This window comes from Heteronotia binoei, chromosome 5 (genome assembly GCF_032191835.1).
Source record: "Heteronotia binoei isolate CCM8104 ecotype False Entrance Well chromosome 5, APGP_CSIRO_Hbin_v1, whole genome shotgun sequence".
NCBI classification, from domain to species: domain Eukaryota; kingdom Metazoa; phylum Chordata; class Lepidosauria; order Squamata; family Gekkonidae; genus Heteronotia; species Heteronotia binoei.
Window position 1 is genome coordinate 402410 of NC_083227.1, and position 16962 is coordinate 419371.

The following is a 16962-nucleotide window of genomic DNA, read 5'->3' on the forward strand; positions in this document are numbered from 1 at the left end:
GTTTGATTCCCCACTCCTCCTCTTGCACCTGCTGGAATGGCCTTGGGTCAGCCATAGCTCTGGCAGAGGTTGTGTTTGAAAGGGCAGCTTCTGGGAGAGCTCTCTCAGTTGCCTGTTGTGAAGGAGGAAGATAAAGGAGATTGTAGGCCACTCTGATGCTCTTTCCTTGAAAGGGCAGCTTCTGCGATAGCTCTCTCAGCCCCACCCACCTCGCAGGGTGCCTGTTGTGGAGGAGGAGGAATAATAATAATAATAATAATAATAATAATAATAATAATAATAATAATAATAATAATAGATTTTATTTCTATCCCGCCCTCCCCGCCTAGGCGGCTCAGGGCGGCTCACAACAATTCATACATTAACATAGATGATAAAACATTGAATTTAACAATTAAAGTTAAACATATAAAAGGAAGATAAACATATAAAAGGAAGATAAAGGAGATTGTGAGCCGCTTTGAGACTCTTGAGATTCAGGCAGAGTATAAATCCAATATCATCATCTTCTCTGGTGGGGGAAGTCATCCACAGTGGTTAGGTCACCCCCCCTCTCCCTCCAGGCAGAGCTGTGCACACTTTTGGGATGCCTTCCAGATCATGGTGGTGGGGGAGTGTCCTTCCCAGGTGTAGAATAGCCAAGCCCCAAACTACTGAAAACTTTCAGAAAAGGAACTAACCAAGTAATATGACTTTATAAATCCAACCATGCAAAAGGGGAAGAAAAGAAAAAACAGCCAATCTTTCCAGTAGGCGTAACAACAGCCTCTTGGGGAGGGAAAAATAATTGGATGATTTTGCTCCACGGAAGTGAAGAAACCTTCAGGTAAGCAAATGTTTCGTTTTCAGAATTCCTCAATAACATTTTCTTGTTCAAATGCTTCTTGCACCAGTGTCTGAGAAAACCAACTACATGGAAAGTGCTGTAAGAGAGAGGTTTATTTTTTCCCACCGACATGTCTGAGAGACGGGCTGCTTCGCTGGAGATGAAAGTCACTCCTTATCAAGAGCAGTGGAGCACTCCTCTGAAGTTTAGGATGGGAGGAAGGGACAGGCTGCATTCCCACCCTCCCCCAAAAAAGACTCTGGCAGGGCTCTGAGCTGGATCATAAATCTCACATCTCCAGGACTCTAGTCTGAGGACTAAAACAAGGACTCTGTAGGAAAACCCGGGGAGCTCCTGACGCTGGACAAAAGGAGCCAGCTTTTCACCATCTCTTAAGACCCAGAGAGATCAATCAACAGCTGGGGGATTCCTCCAAACTGGACTCTTGACCGTGTCGTTCCTCAATTCAGCCCACCCGCATTCCTCAACGGAGGTCCCCATGATGAATCTTTTGATGTGCTCTTAGGCTGCCATTCCGAGAGAACCTCTTCCCACACTCCAAGCATTTATGTGGCTTCTCCCCAGTATGAATCTTTTGATGTTCTTTTAGGGTACCATTCCGAGAGAATCTCTTCCCACACTCCAAGCATTTATGTGGCTTCTCCCCTGTGTGAATGTTTTCATGTGACCTTAGGTGGCCACTTTGAGAGAAGCACTGTCCACACTCAAAGCATTTATATGGCTTCTCCCGAAAATGAATCTTTTCATGTTGTTTCAGGGTGTTATACCGAGAGAAGCACTTTCCACATTTGAAGCATTTGAATGACTTCTCCCCAGTATGAATCTTTTGATGTGCAATCAAGCCGCCATTCCGGGAGTAACACTTTCCACACACCAAGCATTTATACGGCTTCTCCCCAGTATGAATCTTCTGATGAGCTCTTAGGGTGTAATTCCGAGAGAAGCACTTTCCACACTCCAAGCATTTATATGGCTTCTCCCCAGTATGAATTGTCTGATGTGCTCTTAGGGTGTAATTCCGAGCAAAGCTCTTCCCACACTCCAAGCATTTGAATGGCTTCTCCCCAGTATGAATCCTTTGATGTGACCTTAGTTGGACATTCTGAGAGAAGCTCTTCCCACACTCCAAGCATTTATGTGGCTTCTCCCCAGTATGAATCTTTTGATGTACAGTCAAGCCGCCAGTCTGGGAGAAGCACTTTCCACACTCAAAGCATTTATATGGCTTCTTCCCAGTATGAAACCTTTGGTGTCTAGTTAGCTGGTCATTCCGAGAGAAGCACTTTCCACACTCCAAGCATTTGTATGGCTTCTTCCCAGTATGAATCTTTTCATGTGTTCTTAGGGCGTAATTCCGAGAGAAGCACTTTCCACACTCCAAGCATTTGTATGGCTTCTTCCCAGTATGAATCTTTTCATGTGTTCTTAGGGCGTAATTCTGAGAGAAGCACTTTCCACACTCCAAGCATTTGTATGGCTTCTTCCCAGTATGAATCTTCTTATGTGCAGTTAGGCTGCCTTTGAAAGAGAAGCACTTTCCACATTCTAAGCATTTGAATGACTTCTCCCCAGTATGAATATTTTGATGTGCAGTCAAGCTGCTATTATGGGAGTAGCACTTTCCACACTCCAAGCATTTATAGGACTTCTCCCCAGTATGAATCTTTTGATGTGCTCTTAGGTTGCCATTCTGAGAGAAGCACTTTCCACACTCCAAGCATTTGTATGGCTTCTTCCCAGTATGAATTTTCTTATGTGTAGTTAGGCTGCCAATGAGAGAGAAGCACTTTCCACACTCAAAGCATTTATATGGCTTCTCCCCAGTATGAATCGTTTGATGTTGCTTTAGGATGAAATTCCGAGAGAAGGACATTCCACACTCTAAGCATTTGAATGACTTCTCCCCAGTATGAATCTTTTGATGTACAGTCAAGCTGCTATTATGGGAGTAGCACTTTCCACACTCCAAGCATTTATATGACTTCTCCCCAGTATGAATCTTTTGATGTGCTCTTAGGTTGCCATTCTGAGAGAAGCACTTTCCACACTCCAAGCATTTGTATGGTTTCTTCCCAGTATGAATCTTCTTATGTGTAGTTAGGCTGCCAATGAGAGAGAAGCACTTTCCACACTCAGAGCATTTATATGGCTTCTCCCCAGTATGAATTGTTTGATGTTCCTTTAGGATGTAATTCCGAGAGAAGCACTTTCCACACTCTAAGCATTTGAATGACTTCTCCCCAGTATGAATATTTTGATGTGCAGTCAAGCTGCTATTCTGGGAGTAGCACTTTCCACACTCCAAGCATTTATATGGCTTCTCCCCAGTATGAATCTTTTGATGTGTTTTTAAGGTGCCAGTTTGAGAGAAGCATTTCCCACACTCCAAGCATTTATATGGCTTCTCCCCTGTGCAAACCCTTTGATGGATAGTTAGTGACTGACTCCAGTGGAAACACTTTCCACATTCCACACATTTATGCCTTTTCAAGAATGCTGGAACTTTCTGAGATGTTTTAGTACTGAATTGGCAGCTGGACCCCTTCTGGTTCATGGTACCATTAGACCTTTTCTTTCTCTTCCGTGTTTCATCTTGGGCTGAGACCTCAGGCTTCTTTCTGCTCTGACAGACCACCAATTCTTTCCTTTGCTTCTGTTTCCATTCCCTGTTCTTTCTGCAATGTCTCTTGGGTACCGCTTGACCCCCGGATTGTGCTTCCACTTGTATGTTGTTGTCTTTTACCACAACTCTCCCTCCTGATTCCTTCTCAAACACATCTGCAACTGCAAAAGAGAGACCAAAATCATATATGAATGAAAAAGTTACAAAATACCAGTTAGCAGGTAAGGTCAGTAGTCAATGGTGCTTTCTATAACCAGAGCCAAGGGCTTGCAAAAACCTCAGCAATATCTAAAGACACATCAGGATGACCTGGAAAAGAAGAAAGGGGTGACCAAGGGAAGAAGGAGCTGATTCCTTTCTTTCCACTCTTGCAGTAGCTTGCTCTTGAGCTCCCATTCAGGTTAATAAGGTTTCTAGCAGACCTTTAGGCAACACATAAAATATTTTGATTAAATAAAATAAAAATGTTGAAATATTTTGATTAAATAAAAAAGAATAAATATATCCAACAGTTAAATCGAGAGACTGGCGATGTGGACAAAATAGATAATCCTAGAAACCTGGAAAGTGATCTAGACTTGCAGAAGAATCGGAGAGGTGGGGAGAACATAGGGGGTCTCAACACCCCAAAATAATAGCAGCAGTGCCTGTCCCATAAGAAACAAAGGCCTTTAGTGGTCTTTGCAAATCCACCACTCAGTACTGTCTGCCTTCAAGCTCTGGCTGAGGCAGGCGACAGGGCCTCGAAAGGGCTGCTCCAGCCTTTGAAGTGCAACTCCCCTGGGCCGGGCCCAGCAGCAGTCGGAGCCAGTTTAAAGGGAAAGTATCCAGCCACCTTTACTATACCGCCCAAATCCTTACTGCATTAGAAACATGCAATTCCTTCTCAGAGTCATCAACAAATAAATAACATGCTATAAGCAGTGAAGAAAGACTCAAATTGCAGTGCAGCTCCTGTTGAAAGTCTTCAATATTAAAGTGAATCAGTTGAAAATGTATTTCTCAATCCTCCATTAAAGGAAACATCGTGCAAGGAATTCACTGCCACAGGAGGTGGTGGCGGCTACAAGCATAGCCAGCTTCGAGAGGGGTTTGGATAAAAACATAGAGCAGAGGTCCATCAGTGGCTATTAGCCACAACATATCATTGGAACTGTCTGGGGCAGTGATGCTCTGGGTTCTTGGTGCTTGGGGGGGGGCAGAATGGGAGGGCTTCTAGCCCAACTTGTGAACCTCCTTTTTTTGCCCGCTGTGTGACACAGAGTGTTGGACTGAATGGTCCATTGGCCTGATCCAACATGGCTTCTCTTATGTTCTTATGTGACACAGAGTGTTGGACTGGATGGGCCATTGGCCTGATCCAACAAGGCTTCTTTTCTGTTCTTATGAATGCAACAGGTGAGTCAGCTATCGTGCTGTTTCCAAATTCTTCATCAGGCAAAGGATTAATCATAAATCCATACAATAGTAAAGGCTCGCTTGGGCCCAACGGTCTCCGCAAAGGTTTCAAAGCACGCGAAATGCTCTAGGTGGCTCACGAGCCGCACTGCAGCCTCTGTCTTTCTTCGATGCCTGTAGCACGTTATTTATTTGTTGATGACTTTGAAAAGGAATTTGGGGGGGCTTCCCGCTCATGGTGGAAGACAGGAGGGCCTGGCATGACGTGGTCCGGGGGGTCACAAAGAGTCGGACTCCACTGTGCGAATTAACAACAATCTGTTCCAACGCCCACCATGACTCTGGGCCTGAGGAAATGATTACTCAGGAGGCAGAGGTAGTCTTGGAAACACCAGACTGCGTTGCCAATCCCCAGGTGGGGGCAGGGGATCCCCCGGTTTGGAGGCCCTCCCCCCGCTTCTGGGTCATCAGAAAGCGGGGGGAGGGGAGGGAACTGTCTGCTGAAAACTCTACTATTCCCTATGGAGATTTATTCCCATAGAAAATCATGGAGAATTGATTCATGGGTATCTGGGGCTCTGGGGGGGCTGTTTTTTAGCGTAGAGGCACCAAATTTTCAGTATAGCTTCTAGTGCCTCTCCCCAAAATACCCCCCAAGTTTCAAAAAGATTGGACCAGGGGTTCCAATTCTATGAGCCCCAAAAGAAGGTGCCCCTATCCTTCATTATTTCCTATGGAAGGAAGGCATCTAAAAGGTGTGCTGTCCCTTTAAATGTGATGGCCAGAACTCCCTTTGGAGTTCAATTATGCTTGTCACAGCCTTGATCTTGGCTCCACGCCTAATGTCTCCTGGCTCCACCCCCCAAAGTCTCCTGGCTCCACCCCCAAAGTCCCCAGATATTTCTTGAACTGGACTTGGCAACCCTAGAACCACCAGACTGGGGAATTCCTGGAGATTTGAGGTTACAGCCCAGGGAGGGGAGGGGGGCCCTACAAATGAAGCTCCTCCTCTCTCAACTCCTTTTCCAAGTGCTGTCGACTGAATCGGGGACTTTGAAGACGCAGAACAGAAGCCCCTTCTCTGGCCTGGTCCAATCCGTGGGGCTTTTCCTCCCTCCTCCCCTCAGCCCCACTCAGTCCAAGGAAGAGAGCCGCTGGGCCCCCAAATAGAAAGACCTTAGAAGGAAACAGGAGCCGTGGGGATGTCCTAGCAGGAACCCAGCTGGATAGGGTCCATCTCTCCCAGTCAGAGCCCTCTTCATCAACAGGTTTCTCTTTGCAGCATGAAAATATGCTGTGCTTTCTTTTTCAGGAGCTGAAAGATCCCAAGCGTGCTCTTTCCTCTACAGGACATGAAAGTGTGCCCTGAAATGAAAGACTGGCAAAGGAAGTTTCCCTCCCTCCCTCCCTTCTCTTCCGCAATTGTAACAAAGCAGAAAAGATCCTTACCCAGAGAGGCCGCGGTCTCCAAAATTTCCTCCATAACAGCCCAGTAGAGTTTTCTTTGGCCTGGATCCAGAAGGGCCCATTCCTCTTCTGTGAAGAACACGGCGACCCCCACAAAGGACACGGGGGAGCTCTGGAAGAGGAAAATATGGCCCTCTCGATCATCTGTTCCTGTCTCTGACCACTCAAGAAAGAAGGAAGAACCCCACCAGCCAATCAATTGTCTCTTCCTCGTCTGAAGAAGTGGGCATGTATACGAAAGAGGACATTCTGAATACAACTAAGTTGGTCTTAAAGGTGCAACTGACTCCTATTTTGTCCTACTACTTCGGACCAACACAGCTGCCTATTTGGATCTAGCCAATTATAGAATCAAAAGGCACGGAAAATAGAACTAGTTTCTTTTTCAGACTCTGCCAGCTATTATATTCTGAACGTCTCCAAGAAATATAAACTCCGACAATTGCAAAGAACTGGGCTTCTCTTGGTCAAATCCAGTTAAATGTGTGTGTGTGTGTGGGGGGGGGGGGGGGAATAATTGACTGTAAGGCTGACATTATACTATCTTGCATGTTTAATCCCAGAAATAAAGACAAATAATGTTTGAGAGAAGATTTCTGCTTTTAACATTGTTGTCTGCAGAGACATTTTGTGTTGCTCTAATGGTTACATCCAGCTGTGTAAACATAAACTGCCCGACTTAAAGGCAAAGCGTCTTCCGTTTTGTCTCCTCTCTAACCAACCAAAGGCTGAGTCGCCCCAGGCCGTGTGATCCGTGGGGGCTGGTGAGTGACAGATTCAAGGCAAAAACCTGAATGAATCCATTCCCTGTTTGTTCTTCCTCTTTTCCTGTTGCCTTCCACTCTCCCTAGCATGACTGCCTTTTCTAGTGACTATAGATGTAGTGGTTAAGTGTGCGGACTCTTATCTGGGAGAAGCAGGTTTGATTCCCCACTCCTCCACTTGCAGCTGCTGGAATGGCCTTGGGTCAGCCAGAGCTCTCATAGGAGTTGTCCTTGAAAGTTCAGCTCTGTGAGAGCCCTCTCAGCCCCACTCACCTTACAGGGTGTCTGCTGTGCGGGAAGGAAATATAGGAGAATGTAAGCCACTCTGAGTCTCTGATTCAGGGAGAAGGGCGGGGTATAAATCTGCAATTCTTCTTATTCTTCTCTTGTCTTCTCTTGCATGGGATGGAGAAAGTAGAGAAAGAAGTACTTTTCTCCCTTTCTCACAATACAAGAACTCGTGGGCATTCTATGAAATTGCTGAGCAGTCGGGTTAAAACGGATAAAAGGAAGTCCTTCTTCACCCAAAGGGTGATTAACATGTGGAATTCACTGCCACAGGAGGTGGTGGCGGCCACAAGCATGGCCACCTTCAAGAAGGGTTTAGATAAAAATATGGAGCACAGGTCCATCAGTGGCTATTAGCCACAGTGTATGTGTGTATATAAATTTTTTTGCCACTGTGTGACACAGAATGTTGGACTTGATGGGCTGTTGGCCTGATCCAACATGGCTTCTCTTATGTTCTTATGTTCTTGTCTTCTCATAACGTGACCAGGGTATCTTTGGCACAAGTGACACAACCTCACCCTTAAAAGCCTTTCCCAGCTCCTGCAGGGGCTGCCTTTCCCAGCCTGACTTCTCCTTCTGGTTTCTTTGGTCCAGTCTCCCTTTGGGTGAGGAGGGAGCCAAGAAACAGAGAATCTGGAACCATTTAAGTTTCTCCATCACCAGCCTGGAAGTTGTCGAATCTGGGAGCACTCCCTACTTCTGTCTCCTGGATGTTCGGGGCTACCCTTGCCCCCTTGCTTCAGCCTTCCACAGGAGTCCTCTTTAGTCTTCACCGTTTCTGCCACCAATCGGGGGCCCTCTGCCTGTCTCAAAGTTGGAATGCTCCTTCCACCAAGTTTCACTCCAGCTCCACAGAACTCTAATACAGCAGTGCTGAATTCGTTTGTTCTGAGCTCCAGATCTGGCATAAATCAGACCTCGTCAGGCCGGGCCATCTGCCTCATAAGTGTAATGCCAGGTAGCAGAGAGATAACTTTATAAAGGACACAGGCAAAAACAAGTAAAGATTTTGAAAAACTTTAAAATAAAACATGCTTAAAACATTAGCACTCGTTGGTCTTAAAGGTGCTTTCTTTGTATTTCTCCCCTGGGATCCAGGGAACTGGGCAAAGGAAGCTCCGGCTCTTTCCTTCCTTCCCCAAGGGACCAGGAGGGGGAGGAGCCTCAGCCAATAGAAGGAAGAGAGGCTTGGTTCAATAGCTCTGCTGTGTGATTGAGAGAGCCTGGCAAAGCAAGCTCTCCCTCCCCCCCCTTCTTCCCCAAGGGAGGAGCGTCAGCCAATGGAGAAAACAGAGGCTTTGCTCTGTAGCTCCTGTGCGATTGAGCAAGCCTGGCAAAGCAAGCTGTGATGCAGAAGGAAGCAAGGGAGAGGGAGAAGGAGGCAGATGACAGCCAGTTGCTCAGGGGCCTGATAGGAGCCCTCCGGGGGCCTGATTCGGCCCCCCAGGTCGCATCTTTGACCCCCCCCCGCTCTAATCCATCATGCTTTAGGAGATGTTCTGCATGTAGACTGAAGAGAGGGGGAGAGAAGAAGCCTCCTTGTTGTCTGACATCTTGACCTTCTGGTTCTCCATATTCTGACCTAAGAGTAGCCTCTTGTCCGGGGAACTGGATGTGAGTCAAAACAAGGGGGGGGGGAATACTGCCTGAAACATTTCTAAGCTGATCTATGATAAAAATGTGAAAGAGAAGAGCCTCAGAATTGGCCACCAACCAGTTTCAGCAACAAAAAATAAAAATATGGTGGCCCAGATTCATCCCACAACGGTAGTCACATTCTCAAAAAAAGAGATCAGGTTAGTCTGACAGGACTTGTTCTTGAGAAACCCATGCTGGCTCTTAGTCATCACAGCCTTCCTTTCTAAATGCTCCAGGACTAACTTACTTCTTTATTCAAATACTTATATCCCACTTTTCTCTGATAAGGCAAAATCATAAATCATACTAAAAAGCATAATAGGGGTGTCAAAATACGCTTCCCCCCTGCTCCAGTGTAGCCTATAGAGACCAATATAGTCTATGGGCCCCATAGGTTATAATGGAGAATCCACCTGGAGTATCTGGGGCTTCAGGGTTGCTTTTTTATGTAGAGGCACCAAACTTGCAGCGTAGCTGCTGTTGCCTCTCCTCAAACACCTCCCCAAATTTCAAAAAGATCAGACCAAGGAGTCCAATTCTATGAGCCGCAGAAGGAGGTGACCGCATCCTCCATTGTTTCCAAAGGAAGAAGAAGAAGAAGAAGAAGATATTGGATTTATATCCCGCCCTCCACTCCGAAGAGTCTCAGAGCGGCTCACAATCTCCTTTACCTTCCTCCCCCACAACAGACACCCTGTGAGGTGGGTGGGGCTGGAGAGGGCTCTCACAGCAGCTGCCCTTTCAAGGACAACCTCTGCCAGAGTTATGGCTGACCCAAGGCCATCCCAGCAGGTGCAAGTGGAGGAGTGGGGGAATCAAACCCGGTTCTCCCAGATAAGAGTCCGCACACTTAACCACTACACCAAACTGGCTCAAAGGAAGGAAAATGCCTGGTGAGCATACAGCAGAAACCTATGAGCAGCCTGTTGAACATCTGTGCACCAGCACCCCCCAGTGCAGCATAGAGGGAGCTGTGCCTGTGAGGCAGGAGGGGCTGAGAGAGCTCTGAAAGAACTGCTCTTGAAAGAACAGCCCCGAGAGAACTTGTAACTGACCCCAGGTCACCCAGATGGCTGCATGTGGAGGAGGAGGGGGGAATCTAACCCGGTTCTCCAGATTAGAGTCCACACACTTAACCACTGCACCGAACCAGACAATGAGCCCTGCTGGGTCAGACCGGGGGTCCATGTAAGAGTTAAGATAAGAAGAACCCCAGGCTGGCTGTAGGGAACATATTCAAGGGGGTGAAAGCACGTTACCCCCCCCCCCCCCCCCCCCGATCTTGGCCAGGAAGCCTCATCTCTCTCTCTGCCTCTCTCTCTCTCTCTCTCTCAGGACTCCTTCCGGCCATCACTTCCACTTCCACACCCTAAACTCACCTTTCCTGCAGACGAGCAAAGGCCAAGTTCTCCCCCAAGCCAGGGGAAGCACGAAAGGAGGGAGGCCCCGGGGAAGGGCATACTCCATATATTTTTATTTCCATCTGGAGGGAAAACTGCCCCCGGGGCACCTAGGAAAGGCAGGGTAGATCTCTCTGGCGCTCGCAAGTCCTCCTGGGAAATGTAGTCTCCTGCAACAGCAACACCCAGACAGAATTTTAAAAAGTGAGGCACTTCAGAATGTGGAAAGAAGGTTTCTTTGCTCATTTGTGGTTTTGTGGGGCAGCTTCCTGTGCATATGAATGAATCTTCCTTCTTGTTTTCTCACCCCCTTTCCATTATCTCTGTCCTCTTCAGCTCAACACAAAGCTTCCCTCCCAGCAGTGACCCAAAGAACCTCTGAAGCTGCCTTCTACTGAATCAGACCCCCCTGGGTCCCTCAAAGTCAGTCTGGTCTACTCAGACCGGCAGCGGCTCTCCAGGGTCTCCAGCTGAGGTTTTTCACTCTTCACTCCTATTTGCCTGGACCCTTTTGAGTTGAGATGCCGGGGATTGAACCTGGGACCTTCTGCTTGCCAAGCAGATGCTCTGCCACTGAGCCACCGTCCCTCCCCAAACATCTCATCCCTGAGGGGAAGCCTTACACCATAAGGACAAAAAGGGAAAGGTGGGGAAGTGGGTTCGAAACACCAAGAGGGTCAAAGGCCCCCTCCCTGCTCTGCTGTGTTCATAATAAAAGGGGAAAGAGCCTCACTCAGAGAGGCGGCCATCTCGTACGTTTCCTCCATCACTTCCCAGAAGAGTTTTCTTTGGCCTGGATCCAGCAGGGCCCATTCCTCCTCCGTGAAGAACATGGCCGCCTCCTCAAGGGACACCGGGGAGCTCTGGAAGAGGGGAACACGGCCCGCGTGAACAACCGTTCCTGTCCTTTCAAGAAGAAAAGGATCCCATCGCCCACTCCCTTGATTATATACTGAGAGTCTCCAAGAAATACAAATCCAGAAATCTGCATGAACTTGGGCTTCTCTTAATCTAGACAAATTAAATGGGGGGGGGGAGGGGAATTGACCCTGACTGTAAAAAGACTGTCTAGTATATTAAAGGGATAATAATAGTTGGATGGGAAATCTTTTGAGATATAAATACCTTCTTTTTGACCAGGCTTAATACAATATAGTTATTAACAGACATTCTTACATTTTGACATATTACTGTTTTATTGCTTTTGCATGCTCATGCGACTCAGATCAAAGGCTTGCTCAATTTCTTAATTTTACTATTCTGTCATTGGATCTTAAATCTGTACCACTTTGCATTCTAAACCACTCACTACCAGATAATTTCACTATACTGTCATTGAATCTTAAATCTGTACCATTTTGCATTCTAAACCACTCACTACCAGGTAATTTCATTATTCTGTCATTGAATCTTAAATCTGTACCATTTTGCATTCTAAACCACTCACTACCAGATAATTTCACTATTCTGTCATTGAATCTTAAATCTGTACCATTTTGCATTCTAAACCACTCACTACCAGATAATTTCACTATACTGTCGTTGAATCTTAAATCTGTACCATTTTGCATTCTAAACCACTCACTACTAGATAATTTCACTATACTGTCATTGAATCTTAAATCTGTACCATTTTGCATTCTAAACCACTCACTACCAGATAATTTTACTATTCTGTCATTGAATCTTAAATCTGTACCATTTCGCATTCTGAGCCACTGACTACCAGCTATGTGTGGTTTTGCTCACTGAACCGGATTCCTCATCGGAAGAAATGTGCATCCACACGAAAGCTGACGTTCTGAATAAAACTAAGTTGGTCTTCCATTTTAAAAAGTTTTGTTTCAGAAAGAGTAAGGGTAGGGGATTGGGAGAATAGAGAGCAGAATACATTTTAACCTTATTCTGCATAAAGATACTTTCAAAAAATACAAGCTTACATCTTCAATACTTTATTTATATAAATTGTCCCATATTATACTAAACATCATCAACATTTTAAAATTGTATACTATAAATCTTTTGGTTAAGTTATCTATTAGTTTGACAATTCCAGTAAAGGCAATTTTGTAATATAAAATACGGGGGGTGGGGAGGAGAAATAAGTTCACACCAGAGAATCTTAAGAGTCTTGAGTGTCTAGCCAGGCATAAAATTTCATCCAGTATTTTCTTGTTTCTTCCTTAGATCTCACAGCCAACGGCTGGGATAGAAAGTCCAGCTCTGCAAAACTAAGTTGGTCTTAAAGGTGTCACTTCACTCCTATTTTGTTCTACTACTTCAGACCAACACGGCTACCTGCATTTAGTATATTAATCTGCATGTTTGACCCCAGAAATATATCAACATTGTGTTTCCAGAGGTTTCTGCTTTAACTTTTTTTTTTTGCAGAGACTTTCTGCACTGCTCTAAAACTTACCTCTAGCTCTGTGAACATAAACTGGCCTAATTAAACTCCTCCTATACTTTGTTCTATTTCCCCCCCTTGCAAACCCGAGGCCCGCTCCTTCAGGCTGCCTGATCCTCAGGGCTTCTCCGCAGGGAAGGCCAGAAAGAGAAGCGGCTCCGGATCAGCCCGGCCCCCCTCCAAGGCTGCAGAAGGAGCTGAGCCTCTCCTCCCCCCGCCCCTCCGTCTTGCACCCCCCTCCGCTCACCTGCCCTCCTCCTCCTCCCGCTGCTGCTGCTGTAAAGGTGCCGGAGCCGGATCCTGCCCCCAGCAGGCGGGGGAGGGGAGGAGAGGGGGGCTGCTCATGCTGCCCCCTCCCCTCCCTGGAAAAGGCGGGGCTGACTTGACAGGGGCTTGCAAGGCCTTCTGGGAAATGCAGTTCTCTCTCCTCCCCCCCCCCAGCTGGAAGGAGGAGGAGGGGCTGGCAAGAGAGGCTGGCGCGGGGGGGGGGGAGACGGTTGCCCCCTCTCTCCCGGGGGAGCTCCTGCAGACCCTTGGCCCTGGCTGGCCTTCTGCCTTTCATCTCCTCCTCCTCTCCCTCACCTGGGCTTGGCGCTGCAGCAAGCTCACCTGTATGGGAGTGAATATCTGGGAGGGAGAAGTTAGATGCCCCTCCCGGAATATGCCCTGCAAGATTCTTCTTGCTCTTGCTAACCCTGCTGAAAGATCGCATTTGTCGTGTCTGAACAGCATTTTCCCATTAAGCAGGAAACGTGGGACACTTCTGGGCTTCCAAGGCATAGAATCCGAGAGTTGGAAGGGACCTCCGAGGTCCTCTAGTCCACCCCCCTGCACAATGCAGGAAACTCACAAACACCTCCTCCTATATTCACAGGATCCACATTGCTGTCAGATGGCCATCCAGCCTCTGTTGAAACACCTCCAAGGAAGGAGAGCCCATCACCTCCCAAGGAGGAAGCGTCTTCCACTGAGGAACTGGGGAAGAAGAGAAGGAGGAGGAGGAAGAGGAGGAGGAGGAAAGAGGAAGAGGAAGAAGAGGAGGAGAAGGAGGAGGAAGAGGAAGGAGAGGAAGAGGAGGAAGTAGAAGTGGAAGAGAAGGGTCTCCCCCACTGTTCCGGGCAAGTGGTTGGGGAGGGGGGACACTGGGGGGGACAGAGTGAGGCACCTCCCCATGATTTTTGCGTCGTGTGTGTGCAGAGGGAGGAAAAGGGAAATGTACAAGAGCAAGCTCTGGAAAGAAGGTGGGCCACACACCAGCATCAGTGTATTTACAGAATATATCCAAAGTAACTAGTGCGGTGATAATCATAGATCCGATAGACAGAGTGCTCCGCCAGCATCCACCTCTCGAGTGAGAGAACTATATATAGGCAATGCAGTCCTTATATATGTACACCAGCCCATCAAGGCAGTCCATATACTTGCTGCCTCCAGCAGGTATTGTCCAGCCAGAACCGGCTTGCTGACAAGATTACTCTGACCTGACCTGTCAGATAGATCCACCTGCTTCCTTGTTGCTCCTGTCATGCTATGGAAGGAGGACTCCATACACCGACAATGGTAAGGGGGGAGATGGAAGCGCCACCTCCTACTCTTCCTCGACACCCCCCCACACACACACACTGGCTGGAGCTGCGAAAGTGAAGCAGCCCCTTTCCCAGGGCTGTAGCTATGGGGGGGGGGGGGCTGTAGAGGCCCCGCCCCCTGACTTCCTGTGGGGTGCCCCTGACCTCCCCCTCCCCCACCACGGGTGTAACAGCTGAGGGACTGCAGCTCCCCCTCCTTCTCCCCATGGTTTAAATGGCGTGGGAGGGGCACCTTGGAGCAGCCGCTGCTCCCCCCAGACCTTGCAATGGCTGCCACTGGGTGCCCCTCCCACCTCTGCTAGCCCCCAGGGGCTTGTGCTGGCGGGGGAGGGCAGAAGGGAAGGTCGGGCGCCCGGGGTCAGAGCCACGCTGGCCAGGGGAGGGGACCTGTTAAGTGCCCCCTGACTCTTTAATATGCCCCCCTGGCTACGGGCCTGCCCCCTCCCCTCCCCTCCCCTGCAGGTGTGATGAGCCCAGGCGAGATCTAGGACTAGAATCCTAGTGTGGGAAGGGACTTCCAGGGTCATCTAGTCCAGCCGCCTGCACCAGGCAGGAAACTCACAAACGCCTCCCCCTAAATTCACAGGATCTGCATTGCTGTCAGAGGGCCATCTAGCCTCTGTTGAAAAACCTCCAAGGAAGGAGCCCACCCCCCAAGGAGGAAGCCTGTTCACTGAGGAATTGAGGAAGAAAAGGAGGAGGAGGAAGAAGAGGAGAAGGAGGAAGAAGAAGAGGAGGAAGAGAAGAGGAGGAAGGGAAGGAGGAGGAGGAGAACGAAGAGGAGGAGGAGGAAGAAGAGGAGGAGGAAGAGAAGAGGAAGTAGAGGAGGAAGAGGAGAGGAAGAAGAGGAGGAAGTAGAAGTGGAGAAGGGCCTCCCCCGCTCTTCCGGGCAGGTGGTTGGGGAGGGGGGGACACTGGGGGGGACAGAGTGAGGCACCTCCCCATGATAAGGGGGGAGATGGAAGCGCCCACCTCCTTCTACTCTTCCTCTTCCTCGACACCCCCCCCCCACTGGCTGGAGCTGCGAAAGTGAAGCATCCCCGTAACCAGGGCTGTAGCTATGGGGGGGGTGCTGTGGAGGACCTTGGAGGTCCCCTCCAACTCTTCTATCATTGTAACAGGTTTTCTCCTTGGGGGGGGGTGGGCTCTCCTTCCTTGGAGGTTTTTCAACAGAGGCTGGATGGCCACCTGACAGCAATGAGGATCCTGTGAATTTGGGGGGGGGGGTTTGTGAGTTTCCTGCATAGTGCAGGGGGTTGGTCTAGATGACCCTGGAGGTCCCTTACAACTCTTCTATGATTCTAACAGGCTTCCTCCTTGGGAGGTGGTGGGCTCTCCTTCCTTGGAGGTTTTTCAACAGAGGCTAGATGGCCACCTGACAGCAATGAGGATCCTGTGAATTTAGGGGGAGGGGTTTGTGAGTTTCCGGCATTGTGGAGGGGGTTGGACTAGATGACCCTAGAGGTCCCTTCCAACTCTAGGATGCTATGATTCTATGACAGCATTGCTGTTTCTGTGTCCAGTGAAAGGCTGATTGTCACATTGAGGTCAGCAATTTTTCTCCCCTTAGGCAGGGGATCCCGGAGGTTTTTGCCATCTTCTGGGCAGGGAGGAGGGGCACTGGGGGTGTGGAGGGGGGGGAGGTATTTGTGAAGATCCTGCAGTGTGCAGGGGATTGGGCTCAATGACCTGGGAGGTCCCTTCCAGCTCTACAATCTATGGCCAAATAGATCCCCGTGGTAACAACACGTCAACAATGAAGTCATAAACGTAGAAATGTCCATCCAATTAAAAGTCTCTCAGAAAACTGGTGATATGCACAATTGTCCTTCTCACCTGCAGCTCCAACAGCTATGCAGCTTTCTCCAAATGCAGATTTGCCAAAAAAAAAAAAAAAAACCCTTCCTACAACTGTTTCCCTGGTTCATTCTCCTTCAGTTTGGTGTAGTGGTTAAGTGCGCGGTACTCTTATCTGGGGAGAACCGGGTTTGATTCCCCATTCCTCCCCCTGCACCTGCTGGAATGGTCTTGGGTTAGCCATAGCTCTCATAGGAGGTTGTCCTTGAAAGGTCAGCTTCTGGGGAGAGCTCTCTCTGTCCCACCCAGGGTTGCCTGTTGTGGAGCAGGAAGATAAAGGAGATTGTGAGCCGCTTTGAGATTCAGAGTGAAGGGCGGAGTATAAATCCAATATCATCTTCTCTGGTGGGGGAAGTCATCCACAGTGGTTAGGTCACCCCCCCTCTCCCTCCAGGTAGGGCTATGCAAAACTTTTGGGATGCCTTCCAGATCACGGGGCGGGGGGGGGGGGGAGTGTCCTTCCCAGGTGTAGAATAGCCAAGCCCCAAACTACTGAAAACTCAACACAGAAAAGGAACTAACCAAGTAATATGACTTTATTAATCCAACCATGCAAAAGGGGAAAAAAAGAAAAAAGAGGCAACCTTTCAAGTAGGCGTAACAACAGCCTCTTGGGGAGGGAAAAATAACTGGATGATTTCGCCCCACCGAAGAGAAGAAACCTTCAGGTAAGTTCCTTTTCAG

The 16962-nt window shown here is 48.4% G+C and overlaps 1 protein-coding gene across 1 annotated transcript; it reads right to left on the reverse strand.

The window, feature by feature from the left end:
* Positions 1 to 285: 285 nt before the first annotated feature.
* Positions 286 to 13140, reverse strand: LOC132571022 (zinc finger protein 665-like). Its single transcript, XM_060237653.1, has 5 exons — positions 13083 to 13140; positions 11162 to 11291; positions 10408 to 10598; positions 6318 to 6447; positions 286 to 3631 (listed from the first exon to the last, which is right to left on the reverse strand). Exons 2-5 carry the CDS (start codon positions 11259 to 11261, stop codon positions 1311 to 1313), a joined length of 2742 nt encoding a protein of 913 aa, XP_060093636.1. The 5' UTR covers positions 11262 to 11291; positions 13083 to 13140; the 3' UTR covers positions 286 to 1310.
* Positions 13141 to 16962: the final 3822 nt, after the last annotated feature.

Coding starts and splice junctions, on each gene's coding strand:
- LOC132571022 (XM_060237653.1), bottom strand. CDS start 11,261: ATGTTCTTCACGGAGGAGGAATGGGCCCTGCTGGATCCAGGCCAAAGA. Junction 10,599..11,161: donor CGAGATGGCCGCCTCTCTGA/GTGAGGCTCTTT, acceptor TTGCTGTTGCAG/GAGACTACATTTCCCAGGAG. Junction 3,632..6,317: donor GGAGACCGCGGCCTCTCTGG/GTAAGGATCTTT, acceptor TCTCTTTTGCAG/TTGCAGATGTGTTTGAGAAG.